Raw genomic sequence first — 13,500 nt, 5'->3', positions numbered from 1 at the left:
CATGGCCTATTAACACATACTCTCACAATAGATGTCTTGTGTAGGTAAAATGTTCTTGGTAGATGCTGGGTATGCATGCAAAAATGGTTTCCTACCTCCCTACAGGGGGGTTAGGTACCATTTGTCTGAGTATGGCCCAAGGAACAGGCCCACCAATGCAAGGGAGCTCTACAACCTTAGGCACTCATCACTTAGAGTGACTGTGGAGAGGGCTATAGGTGCACTGAAGGGCAGGTTTAGGATCTTGGACAACAAACCCTTCCACAAGTATAGGACACAAGTGAAGCTTGTAGTTGCCTGTGCCATTTTGCATAACTGGATCCTAGGTTTTGGCATTAATGAAGTAGTTCCTGATGAGGAAGGTTTCACTACTTCTACTGATCCAACCAACCTGCCCTCAGCCCATCTAGACCAAGACTCTGTTGACATGGCTGAAATAAGGGATGCCATTTGCAATGCTATGTGGGAAGGGAGGGGAACAAACACTAGTTGATGTAATATGTTCTTGATTTTAGTTTCTGTATCCTGCTATGGAACTCATGTGTGTCATGCTGATGTAATAATTTGGTGGACAAAGCTGAGACCAATTTTATGCCTCATTCATTCTGTTCTTGAAACATTTTGTTCTTCATGATCTGTTAGTCTGTGGTTAGTTCATACAACTGTTAATATTGTTGTCAGCCTATTCTTAACTAATTCTGTTGTTGATTTCATTACATGCCAGTCCTAGGATGGATTCAGGTGCATTTGAGGGTGGGTTTGTTGCTGGTACTTCAGTGATGGAGCAGCTCATCAATGGTGGTTCTACCCCTGTTGTAGCTGGTGCTAGTGCTGCTGCCCCTGTTGTAGCTGGTGCTGGTGCTGGTGCTGCTCCAGGTGCAGCAAACCCTATTGATGTTGCTGTTCCTGTAGCTGGAAATGGGGCTGTGAGGGCAATGAGGTGGACCAACACCACCTCTGGCTTTGTGCTAAGGAGGATGGCTGCCCTTGTTAGTGATGATAGTAGGCCTGAGAAGGTTTTTAAGGACAAAGATGTGAATTCTGTGGCCAAAGCCCTCAAGCAGTTCTGTGGAGAGGTTGTTAGCCCAACTCATGCTTGAGCAAGAGCACTACCTTGGCCACTGCAAGGTAGCAGTTTGATCTCGTCTTTGCCTTGACTACCTACATTTGCCTTTCTTAAACTACATTTGCCCAACTCTGCAGGACCATCCTAAAGATGCAGAGTTTCTTAACTGCCCTATTAGGTTCTACACTGAGATGGAGGCTATCTTTGCTAATGCCATGGCCATAGACAAGTTTGCACTTGGGTCTGGTGAAGCCTTAGGGCAGAACCAGGCTGATAGTGTTGGTGCCAAGGCTGATGATCCTCCTTTGACCCACACCATAGTTCCTAGTGAACATGGAGGGGATAGCAAGGCCACTGAACTGCTTCCTACCTCCTTAGTCGCTGGCCCAAAGAGGAAGAGAGGGAACTTCTCTGAGGAGGAGATGCTCATGTTGACTAACATGTTAGATGCTATGAACAATGTGGCCAATGCTCTTAGGGAGACTGGACCTGCCCATGTTGATGCCAATCTGTACCTTGCTGTGATGGAGATGCCTGGCTTCAGTGAGGAGGCACTTATTGTTGCCTACACCTTCCTCCTGGACAACAAGGCCCAAGACAGGGGCTTTGTGAACATGAGTGATGCCCATAGGGCCCTTTGGCTTAGGACATTCCTAGCCAAAAACTACTATGTGTAGTTTCACTATACATGAAGGGCTAGAAGGCCAGGAGGGGGTTGACTGTAGAGATGTATAGTTCCTCCACCCCCTCACCCACTCTCTCTTCTTTTGACAACAGGACCTTTTGTGCAGTCTGCTTGTTCTTTTGACACTTGACTTTGATGGTGTAGTTTGCCTAGGAGGATGGCTAATAATAGGCAAGGATTTGGGAACATTTGAGCCCTTGGCTGTTGGGCTGAACTTGGTATTGTAAGAAACTTATTTGTAGCCTCTGTTGGCTATTTTTTATTTGATAACTAGTTACCTTTTTTTTTGTTTATGCCTCTGGTGTTAACTATGGGATTTAAAGGCCTATGATGTATAAAATAAACTTGAGGTGGCTACCTTATTCTTGTTTTGATGGTTTACAGTGTTGTGCTTTCTTCTTTATTTGCTCAGTTGTACTCTACAGCAACAACATCCTCTTGTGATGGCTGATGGCAGTGAGTGCAACTGTTGTTTATTTGCCTCTTTATTTGGTTCTTACAATTCTTGGTAGCCACCAATGACTAAACAAGGAAAATAACAGCTGAGGCTAATTTTTTTATCAAGTTGCTGATGATGTTCATCATCATTCAAACTGAATGGTCGACTGAGGCATGTCATTCAGACCACTTACATATTCTACATTTGGTTGGTTTCAGAGAATGCCTCCTTGCTATGTGGTCTTTGAAGGGAAGAAACCTGGGATTTATTTTACATGGTATGAGTGTGCTAAGCAAGTGCTTAGGAAAGAAGGGGCTATCTATCAGAAGTACAACAACTATGATGATGCTCTTAGAGATTTTAATGCAAGGGTACCTCAAGAACCCTTACTGTTACCAATTCATGCCCCTCATGGGGATGCATCAGTATCCCATGAACTGGTGACAGGTCAAGGTTCTGAAATCTATTCTCATTCACCTGGGTTGCAAGGCTGTTGCAAAAATACTGTCATCTTGATCTTGTTTATGGTTGTAGTTGGTCTGTCACTCAAGCTGTTTATGTGCCACAACTGTTGTTTTAATTAGGCCGATAATGACACAATAGGATGACTGCATTAGCTGGCTACATGCTTTCTGTTAACTTGTTGCCCTTCTCGGCTTGCCAAGGCTGATGGTTGTTGTATTTTGGCCAATGATGACACAATGGATCGATGCATTAGTTGGCTACATATCATTTTGCTGTCTCTTATCTGTTTCTGTGAACTTTTTCGTTTGTTGCCTTCAAAACTTGACTGACCTATGCTTCTGTTCTTCTTTACTGACTTTGATTATCCCATGTAGCCAGTAATGTCATGAATTGTTAAATTAGCATGTCTGGGGTCAACTATTTCATGCTGAAACTTTGATTTGTTGTTGTAACGGTTATGGAAGAGCAACCTCATTCTCCTTTCATTCATGTCCATTTCTGTTTGTTGTTATGGGCCTGGCCGACCACAGCCAAATAACAAACACCATCTCGGTGTGGTAGTTGGTGGTGGTTAGCCTCTCAGCGCGGCTACCTCTTCGATGACAAACACAGCCTCGCCTAAACCGGGCTCACTAGATACATAGACGCAAACACGAGCTGGTGTACCACTTAGAGCATGCCTGCCTCAGCCTGGGCCAGTTGGGCTGGCCAGGCCGGCCAGATACAGGGTCGCAAACACGCCCCTAGTCGCCTCGCCTCGCCGCGCCGCGCTCGCCCACCATTTTTTACGTCGCCACGCTACGCTACTTTGCTTCCGGCCCCTGCTCACTCTGCTGTCTGCTCTACCTCGTCGACTCCCGCCCGTTGTTTATTTCATTCAGTCCCCTCCGTTTTCTGCGGGAGCTAGCGAGCGCTCGCGGCGTCGCGCGGGTGGCGAGGGCAATGCCAATGCCAATGCCAATGCCGGCGCCGGCGAGCTTGTAGGGCCGCCGCCGCCCAGGGACGGAGGAGAGGGGATGGGGTGCCGGAGCTCGCGGCTGGACGCGACGGACGTGTCCCCGGCGGCCGCGCTGTGCCGGGAGCGCCGGGACCTGCTGCGGGCCGCCGCGGACCACCGCGCGCGCCTCGCGGCCGCGCACGCCGCCTACTTCCGCGCGCTCCCGCGCGTCGCCGACGCGCTCGCGCGGTTCGCGAGCCACCACCACGCCGCCACGCCGCCGCCGGGGTCGCCCGTGCTCACGCTGCCGCCGCCCTCCGACCACGACCACGCCGACGCTGACGCCGACGAGCCCAAGAAACAGCGGAGCGGGAGCGGCTCCGCGACACCGCACACCGACTCCGGCCACTCCCACATCCACTTCCACTCCGACGACGCCTCGGAATCCGATCCCGACTCCTCGGCCAACGACCCCTGCGCCGGCTCCGGAGGCTGTGGCGGTGCCCACGGCGAGATCCCGCCGCAGCCGGCGCCTGTCCTTCATCCTGGCGTCGTTCCCTTGCCCCCCGACCGCGGCCACGGCGAGCCCCAAGAAGGCCAAATCCAGGACCCAGGATTTGCCAGGCCGGAGATGCCGTGGGAGTACGCCTCCTACGATCCCTATCCTTCCTTCCCAAACACCGCATTCCAAAATGCCACATTTCCCAGCTACTACTACATGAAGGCCAGCACGACGCCGGCGAACACGGTGTACCAAGAACCGTACGGCTACGGCAACTTCGCCACCAGTTCGTCCTACATGGGGTACACCTACGGGTACAGCAACCCAATGTACGGCGTCCCGTTGCCACCAGAGGGGGATCGGCCGGTGGAGGATCGCGGCCGGGAACCGGCGGCGCCGCCGCCGCCAATGCCAATGCCTGAGACGACACCGTGGGACTTCTTTAACCCCTTCGATTCATATGAGCAGGACCTTCCTCAGTATAAGATCAAAGGGTACGACTCCAATGGGTCGTTCACCAGCAGTCCCAACTCAAGTGAGGTGAGGGCAAGGGAGGGGATCCCAGAGCTCGAGGAGGAGACGGAGCTGGAGTCTATGAGGGAGTCTGTCAAGGCAAGGAAGGCTGTAGAGAGCACGGCATCGAACCGGATTGGCAATGTGGATGTCAGCGCCAAGGTAAAAGTGTCCATGGAGCATAAGGAAGTTGAGATTGAGAGTGTGTATAGTGCTTCGGTATTTGAGTCAGGGGACGAGAGTGTGTGCAGTTGTGATTGTGACCATGCCAATGCTCGAACAGAGGGGCCAGTGCAGGTGCCGGCAGGAGATGATCAAGGGAAGGTGAGCTCAGAGGATCACTCATCCATAGTAGTCGGAGAGGATGAACCGCTGCCAGAGTTCACTGTGACAAGAGATGTCGCCGAGGTTGTTGAGGAAATAAAGGAGCAGTTCAAATCAGTGGCTGCCTGTGGAGATGACGTCGCAAGGATCCTTGAGGTGGGGAGGATGCCGTATCGATCACGGAATAGAATCTTAAGATGTAAGTATGCTTTGTTTTACATTTAACCATTACAAATCCTGGTTCCATCAGACTGAAGCCAACATTGTTTGCATTAGTAAACCCATTGCTATATTGAAATTTGACCAATTGAGAGGTAGCATTTACCTGGTTTCTTATTGTTATACTGATCTCTGGGCTGGAGTTCTTCTCCGTCCTTCCATAGACATTTGTAACCCAGTTAAATAATTTGATCCTTACTCTCCATGCAGTGGTATTCTCACGGATGATGGGGACCTTCACTTTGTTGTTTTCTTCCATATCTGAGCCACCGGTGAAGAGCTTGGAACAATCAGCTATAAATTCATCCAAAGGAAGTCAGAATTCCAGTAAAAGATTCGATCTTCCCTGTGATGTTGAACTTAATACTCTTTCCGCAACAATGGACAGGCTGTACGTGTGGGAGAAAAGACTTCATAAGGAAATTATGGTATGCTATTTCCTTTATATGAAATGTGGTGATTAGTTCCTCTTGCAATTTGGTTTCGGGTACCTTTGGTAAAAAAAAAGGAAAGACGACTATAGTTCACTAGTCCCTCCGTCTTGAAATACAATACAAGGTATCCTAGGAATTCTAGGACAAATTATGGGATAAAGCAAATAACGCTTGTAACCTAACCCTCCCTTAAGTGTAGAGATAGAGAGATATTGTGATTACCATATTTGGGTTGGTTATAAACAATAATGGTAGGTATGCATGTAAATGCTGTCTTTTGAAACTAAGTTGGAGGGTTACTTCACCAAGAATCTCTTAGAATTTGGGGAAATCTTGATGCCTGGATACCTTTCATTTTAGGACGGAGGGAGTATTAAGTTCGATTTGGTCATGAGCCTGATAATGTCTCAAAACTGGAAATAATTTTCAAGAAGTCAAAATTTTGTCCTTTGGGAATGTTGATTGGCTGAAAATGGTTAAGAAGGGCCCTTACTCCGTAATTTCTTTGTGAACTATAAAGTATTACTTTGAGCCTTTCTTTTCATGAACATGTTTTAACATTTTCTTAAACTATGTTAGGAGGAAGAAAAATTGAGGATTACATATGACAAAGAATGGAAGCGCTTGAAAGAGCTTGATGCTAATGGTGAAGAGCCATATAAGATCAATACAACATGGGCCTCAATTAGGACACTGCTCACAAGAATCAACATTTCCATCAGATCAGCTAAAGTTATTTGTAGGAGGATCCACACACTACGAGATGATGAGTTACACCCACACCTTGTTACGCTTATCCAAGGGTATGACAGATGTAATCCTACTACTCTTTTTCACTTTTGTAGATCTCGAAAGGTTCGAATCTATATGCCATTCGGCCCATTTTATTGAACTTGTTTTCTAAGATGTCTAAATACTCCATGTAAACTAGAGTAGCACGTTTTATGTTGCGGTATTACTACAGCATGCTGATTGTTTTTTAAAAAATATATATATTGTTGCACGAGTTGTTGCCACATTTGCTAAGATCAGCTAGTTTTAGTAGTAGCGATGTTCTTTTTTTTTGAATAATAATAAAATATAGTTGTGATTTTTGTGCAGGCTTGTTAGAATGTGGAAATTCATTCTTGAATGCCATCGGAAGCAATTGCATACCATACTTCAAACTAAATCTCATATTCTCATCCCTAAGAATGGACCTGAAAGAAGCTCCTCCAAGGTTACACTGGAACTAGAAATGGAACTTTTGAACTGGTGTTCTTGTTTCAGGAATTGGATCCTATCCCAAAAAGCTTATATCGAAACCCTCAATGGCTGGCTAGTCAAATGGCTTCCTCAGGAAAAGGAGGAGACTCCGGATGGCATTGCACCCTTCTCTCCTGGTAGGCTTGGAGCTCCTGCTGTGTTCATTACAGCTAATGATTGGTGTCAAGCCATGAAAAGGATACCAGAAGGCAGCGTCGTAGATACAATGGAGGCTTTTGCTGTGAACGTGCATATGTTATGGGATCGGCAGGACGAAGAGCTGCAGCAGAAGTTGAAAGCTGACTACCTCTCTAGAGATTTTGCAAAGCGGCTCAAATCTCTTCAGATGGAACATGGCTTGCAAGGGCATTTTGAAGCTGATAAGCCAGTGTTGCCCATTGCCGACAATGGCAGGGCAGTTGATAACCGCATGGTTGCATTGGATACACTGCACAAGAGATTGGATGAACAAAGAGCTCGGCACGAGGAAACTGTGAAACAGATTCGAGAGGCCAGTGCAGCTGATCTGAAAGCAGGTCTGGCTCCGATATTTGAAGCACTGGAATCTTTTAGTGTGGAGACGCTGAAAGGTTATGAAAATGTCAGGATTCCAGTCGAAAGTGTTGGCGGTTGATACCTTTAACTCCACAAATTTTCTGTTGGCAGCTCTTGATACCTGAAGTCCACAATGATCGCTGGGGCAGTGGACAATGTTGAATTCATCCAAGGAGTTATTAACAATCTGAAACAGTCTTCAATTTACCAGCCATGCGCAAGCACAACACCATTGTACTTGGAATAATGTTGAATTCATCCAATGTACAAGTAAGGACGGCCCAGAAGTTCCGGCATGATTGTGCACGAAGCAATGTTACCACAGATTCTTTGAGATGATTCTGATTTCTGCGGTAACAAATTCATGTGGAGCTTCGACACTAGTCAGTAGCTAGAGCTACTTGTCCACAGAGAGCTGCTAGGAGCCTGAACTCTGTCTAGTTGGAGCACCTCAAAGGAGGGGAAGGACAATTTTGTAGCCATTTTCAGCTCCTGTACATATTAGTTTCAGTTAGTGAATTCGCAGGTTAGCTCGTCATCTGTGTACAATTTGATCTGTGCATCGTAAAAGTTGTATTTATGCCCTATGTTCACGGCATGTAGATGGTCTGGCCTTCGCCTGCTGAAGACTGAAGAGCATACATAGATGTTGGGCGAATATGGCCGTAGTAGTTCCTTGCGCTGTCTGTCTGCCTTCTAACTCGATAACCAACAAAGGTTTGCCAGTTTGGTCTTCATTTTGTTCTAAAACCGGCACTGGCAGAATGCAACTACTCACCTGTAATATGGCTGCATCCAGCTAACGTACAAAAGCAAAAATACCAATATCAATTAATGAGCAGCTTAGCTTGATCGGTTGCTTCGCAGATGATCAATCGTGTACACACAGTACACATGGACACGTTTGTTTCGAGGGTGCCAGATCGGATCTGTTCCGAAGGGGATGGCATCCAACGGAGGTTTTCCAAATACCACGTTAAGTATATCGGTGACAAAAGACTGAAAGAGCTTCTCCATGTGTAGGTTTGCAGCTTGGATCCCAGCAGAACGTCAAAAGCTGCATCAGGCACCAAGCAGCTAGGTGATGCCAATCTCAAAGGCCATGGAAATTACTGGCTCACGTGCTCTAGGTCGCGTGGACCGTGCTGAGAAGTGTCACTTTTTTTTTTCTGCTCCAACTGGCTCGGACCTTGGTGATCGTTGGATGGATCTGCATCATTAAAGTCATATATTTAGGTGCTCCTTTTCTTCTTGTTATTGAGGAGCAGGAAGTTCTCAGGCTTGAGATCCCGGTGGAAGACCCCCATGGAGTGACAGCTGTGGACGGCGGCGACGATCTCGCGGAAGAGCGCGGCAGCGGCGCTCTCCCGGCGCACGTCCTCGATGTCGTCGCGCTGGACGAGCTTCCACGTGACGATGGACTTGCAGGCGAAGCGCTGCCCGATTTCCCGGTGCGTGTCGAGGTACGAAGGCCCGAACTGGCCCTGCCCCAGCTCATGGCCGAAGGTGTAGGTCGCGCGCAGGTCCTCCATGGGCCGCCTGAGCATGCGCCCCGCCGCCCCTGCGTCAGACGCCGGTTTCGGCTTCTACTGCGGCAGGGCCTGCTGGTACTGCGGCGGCGGCGGCGGCTGCGTCTGGGGCTTGGGCAGGATCGGCGAGGCCGGCTGCTGCTCGGCGGTCCCCTTAAAGTGCAGTGAAAAAAAAAGAACTGCACGCTGGGCCGGCACGATATAGGCCTTGGCCCGTTAAGGGCTCGCTACAAAGAAACTCCAGCTATATCTCGGCTTCTCGCCCCCGTCTCCTCCACCCGTCGTTTCCTCTCTCGAGTCCCACGAGTCCCGACCCTCCGAATCTCGGATGCCATCGCCTTTATGTGGTGCTCGCCGGCCGGTTGCTGACTCGCTGTGCATCAACCAATCACCGGCCCCCTCCCTCGCCACCCGGGGCAAAGATATAGTTAGGCCCCCGGGGGCTCATCCGCAAGCCTGTGGACTCCAGGGAGTGAACACCAGCCGTCTTGCCCCGACCCCGACCGATCCTCACCTGCTGCAGCCATGGCGACCTCCGCGGCGCTCTCCACCGCCGCCAACCCCACCCAGGTGAGCCAGCAACTTCCTCATCTTCTTTCTTCTTCTGCCGTGGGGCGCCTCTCTCCCTAGCCTTGACCCTTGTCTCATGAGTTTTGGCCGAGGAGATACGGAGTCTATGTCCACGGCGTTATTAGTCGATCTTCACCAGCGCGTTCAATCTTGCCCACCAAAGTTGCATCTGAATCGCACGATATGGTTTCTTTGCATATACATATGATGTCCGTGCCTGCAATGGCAGCTCTGCCGGTCCCGCGCTACGCTGGGCAAGCCAGTGAAGGGGCTTGGCCTGGGGATGGGCCGGGAGCGCGCCCAGAGCATCACGTGCCAGGCGGTGAGCAGCATCCCCGCCGACCGCGTCCCCGACATGGAGAAGCGGAAGCTGATGAACCTCCTCCTCCTGGGCGCCATCTCGCTGCCCACCGTCGGCATGGTCGTCCCCTACGGCGCCTTCTTCGTCCCCGCCGGGTGAGTCGTCGATCGTCTCGCGTTGCCATGGCCATGCATATGCATCAACAGCTAGCTAGCGGCTCACTGTATATACGAGGTGTTACCGGCCGGCTAGCCGGCCAGCAACTAATGAATAGTACCCCGGCGGCCCATTGATTTTGCACGCAGCTCCGGCGGCGCTGGCAGCGGGACCAACGCCAAGGACAAGCTGGGCAACGACATCACGTTGAATGAGTGGCTCAAGACGCACGGTCCCAACGACCGCACGCTCGCGCAGGGGCTCAAGGTCAGTCATCCATCGCCATCGTCATCACCTGCAGCTACAGGCAGGCATGCCTGTTGTGTTGTGTTGTGTTGATGCTCACGGCCGCCGGCGTGTTTGTGTGCGCCGCCGCGCGTGCAGGGTGACCCCACGTACCTGGTAGTGGAGCAGGACAAGACGCTGGCCAGCTACGGGATCAACGCCGTGTGCACTCACCTCGGCTGCGTCGTGCCGTGGAATGGCGCCGAGAACAAGTTCATCTGCCCCTGCCACGGATCCCAGTACAACAACCAGGGCAAGGTGGTCCGTGGACCGGCGCCTCTGGTAAAAACAAACGCACCCATTTCTTCGAACTGCAAGTCTGCAACTGATTTTGTTGCGCTTTCAACTGATCTGCTTCTTCGCACTGCTCTTCTGTAAACAGTCGCTGGCCCTGGTTCACGTCGACGTCGACGACGGCAAGGTCCTCTTCGTCCCCTGGGTGGAGACCGACTTCAGGACCGGCGAGGACCCGTGGTGGAAGGCATGAGGAGGATCCAACACCAGCGGTGCTCAGTGCTCACATATGACCTATGTATGCCTCCTGTCCCTGTGATGAGGTCATAGACTTGCGTTCGTTCTCCGAGGGCGTTGTTGCTACAAATTCACTTGCTTCTTGCCTCCAAATTATCTATATGTACACACACTGTATGAAACAATAACAGCTGTTCCTCATCTCTTCATATACTATCTCTGCTGTAGTAAAATATCAGATTTAAATATAGGAAAGACCATTGAAGGTGGCCTTTTAATAGTTATAACACTAGAAACGGGGGCACGGCGTTGCCGCGCCTACATTAGATTTGGCCAGCGTAGCATTTGATATCAACTATGGTTGACCGTTTCAAAAAAAAAAATTATACATGATCTTATCGAATTAGCTGGAACACTCCTAAGCAGTGTAGGAATATAAGAGCATCTCCAAGAGTTCCGTAAATCTACTCCTAATCTTTGGTTTTTAACGAGATAAGAAAAAAATCCTTCAACAATTCCTAATACATTCTCCTAGTCTTTTAGCACTTCCGAAAAACTACTCAAACCGCGTAAAGTTATGCGCCCTAGACATCGCATGTATCATTGCCTCCCGCGCGGTCTCCCGTCTTGGCGCGGTCTTTTGGCGCGGACGTTCCCCTTCGCTCCTCCCCACCATCGTCGTCGTGGCCGTCGCCGTCGTCATGGAACAGGTATCTGTTGCCGCAGATGGCCTCCTGGGAGCTGGAGTTGATGGATATGGCAAAACCTCCTAAATTATATGGCCCACATGCACCTGTCACTGTCCAATGACCTCTGACGACTATGCATATATTCCCGATAACTTAAGAAGTCTGTCGGGTGTCCTCGGGGAACCCCGAATCATCCACGATTTCCGAGCAGGATCCCATTACAGAGTCATTGCAGTATTACAACATTTATTTAAATATCTACATCAGAGTAAAATAGCGGAAGTCTTACAATAAATTAATTTATAAAACAGTTGTTTCACAAACTAAGTACGATTATTATTACAAACTATAGTAGTGGAGTGGCATAATTAACATAAACATAACACACAAAGAAAGTGCCCTGCCCAAGGGCCACACATTTACTTGTTGTCATCGACCTGAACAACAGTCATGCAGCATGGTCCAAAACAGACCTGCTCATGAGGCTCACCTGCAACAAGGGTCAACGAACCCTGAGTACAAAAGTACTCAACAAGACTTAACCGAAATAAAACTGAGAAGACTCAGGGATTCAAGGTATGGCTTTAGCAATAAACAAAGTTCTTTTGCGTAAAAGCTCTCTAACAAGATTATGTAAATCAATATTTTTATCATTTAAAAAGATCATATACAAAGCTGACATGATCCGTGATGAGATCATGAAACTTCATATCCAACACTTTCTCAAACCTTACTCAAGTTCCAGTAATTAAACTACGATGATGAACAGTGAGTTGAGTCTCCATAATCGAGGAGCAACGACGATTCGAACCGATTATAAACTCAACTGGAGATTCCAGACCACACGACATATGCAGGTCCCTGACCTATATATACCAACCTACCCTCAGATCCTCTAAAACAAGAACGGGTCCGCGCCACCCGAGAATACAGGACTCCACCAATCCAGCCCATTGCCACGTGGGTACACGCTATTTCCGCCATCTCTCCACTCCCAGTGCGCGAGTAGCCATTCTCGTAATAGAATCGCCAAGTTAAGGCTTACCGGAGTATGTGGTTAGTACTACAAAGTCTCATCTCAAGCAGTTCAATAATGGACGGGCCTCAATCGACACAGGCGGAAAGAACCCGCTCACAAGACATCCATGTCTTGTGGCTCTCATACACCGAGTTCGCCCGGTCTAGATTTATTATTCCACATGCTCATATCTCATGATAACATAAGTAACCGAACGTAACCAAAGATCCATTTAAAACTCGCAGGTGACAGATAATCACCTGACTTTTATCTATCTAAGCATGGCTAAGCATAACTAGGCATTTACGAAGTAAAACTGGTAACAAGGTAGATATGGAAAAACAAGGTTGGTAATGCACCAATTAGGTTTTCACTCACTCCTAATCACTTAATGCAGTATTGAAAAGCAAAAGCGATATAAATTTTTAAAACACAAGGTAGGTTTAAATGCATCCGGGGCTTGTCTTGGTTGGCGGAAAAGTCAGGTTCCGGAGTCGTTCCACAGATATCATATCCGACCTCAACAGACGGATTAACCTCCTCCTCAACTTGATTAACTACCACGTGCTCACTTTCGTTCATTACATGTAGTAACAATGCCATGTTTAACATGATGCGAGATACAAAACGTGATGCTTGATAAATGATGCGAAAGTTAAAAACTTGAATACAACTTTCCTTCGCGGTACAGTTACAAGTCAAAACTAACTAAACCTTTTTCATAACACTTATTTCAATTACCAAGGATCATTACTAACTAATGACCCAAGGTCACCACTCAATCCAAAATTTCAAACAAAACCTAAATCATTAAAGGTTACTATTTGCTTTTATGAATTAATTCTTTAATTAAAAATTATGAAATAAATCAACTTGTTCCAATTGAGCTCAAAATTTTTGTAAATGTTCATCACATGATAAATAAGTGGCAAAACAATTTTCATAATTTTTGGATAATTATTTAAGCCTAGAAAAATCATGGAAAACTCATTTATTAATTAATTGAGCAATTTTTATCACATTCAAAATGTACTGAAAATCAACAGTTCATATTTTTCTTAAATAGTATACATCACAGAGAGGTCACACAAAAATTT

General features: G+C 48.0%; 2 protein-coding genes across 3 annotated transcripts; both read left to right on the top strand.

The window, feature by feature from the left end:
* The first annotated feature begins 3,413 nt into the window (after positions 1–3,413).
* On the top strand, positions 3,414–8,193 carry LOC136518005 (protein ALTERED PHOSPHATE STARVATION RESPONSE 1-like). 2 transcript variants are annotated; one of them, XR_010774416.1, is made up of 5 exons: positions 3,414–5,130; positions 5,361–5,578; positions 6,164–6,387; positions 6,686–7,910; positions 7,988–8,193. XR_010774416.1 is itself a non-coding variant. In XM_066511660.1 (4 exons), the coding sequence occupies exons 1-4, from the start codon at positions 3,672–3,674 to the stop codon at positions 7,461–7,463; spliced, it is 2,679 nt and encodes an 892-aa protein (XP_066367757.1). In that variant the 5' UTR covers positions 3,414–3,671; the 3' UTR covers positions 7,464–8,193. The 2 variants fall into 2 exon arrangements, 1 of the variants encoding a protein (XP_066367757.1); XM_066511660.1 differs by having other exon boundaries at positions 6,686–8,193.
* Positions 8,194–9,301: 1,108 nt separating this feature from the next.
* Positions 9,302–10,905, top strand: LOC136518077 (cytochrome b6-f complex iron-sulfur subunit, chloroplastic-like). Its single transcript, XM_066511737.1, has 5 exons — positions 9,302–9,483; positions 9,713–9,939; positions 10,090–10,207; positions 10,325–10,507; positions 10,608–10,905. The coding sequence occupies exons 1-5, from the start codon at positions 9,439–9,441 to the stop codon at positions 10,710–10,712; spliced, it is 678 nt and encodes a 225-aa protein (XP_066367834.1). The 5' UTR covers positions 9,302–9,438; the 3' UTR covers positions 10,713–10,905.
* The last annotated feature ends 2,595 nt before the right edge of the window (positions 10,906–13,500 follow it).

The sequence above is a fragment of the Miscanthus floridulus genome, chromosome 17 (assembly GCF_019320115.1).
Source record: "Miscanthus floridulus cultivar M001 chromosome 17, ASM1932011v1, whole genome shotgun sequence".
Taxonomy (NCBI): Eukaryota; Viridiplantae; Streptophyta; class Magnoliopsida; order Poales; family Poaceae; genus Miscanthus; species Miscanthus floridulus.
This window is presented reverse-complemented; position numbering and strand designations above follow the sequence as displayed.

Excerpts from the sequence above, each read along its gene's own strand:
- LOC136518077 (XM_066511737.1), top strand. The coding sequence starts at position 9,439 with ATGGCGACCTCCGCGGCGCTCTCCACCGCCGCCAACCCCACCCAG. Across the intron at positions 9,484-9,712 it reads CCGCCGCCAACCCCACCCAG|CTCTGCCGGTCCCGCGCTAC; the intron begins GTGAGCCAGCAA and ends CTGCAATGGCAG. Across the intron at positions 10,508-10,607 it reads TCCGTGGACCGGCGCCTCTG|TCGCTGGCCCTGGTTCACGT; the intron begins GTAAAAACAAAC and ends TTCTGTAAACAG.
- LOC136518005 (XM_066511660.1), top strand. The coding sequence starts at position 3,672 with ATGGGGTGCCGGAGCTCGCGGCTGGACGCGACGGACGTGTCCCCGGCG. Across the intron at positions 5,131-5,360 it reads ACGGAATAGAATCTTAAGAT|TGGTATTCTCACGGATGATG; the intron begins GTAAGTATGCTT and ends CTCTCCATGCAG. Across the intron at positions 5,579-6,163 it reads GACTTCATAAGGAAATTATG|GAGGAAGAAAAATTGAGGAT; the intron begins GTATGCTATTTC and ends AAACTATGTTAG.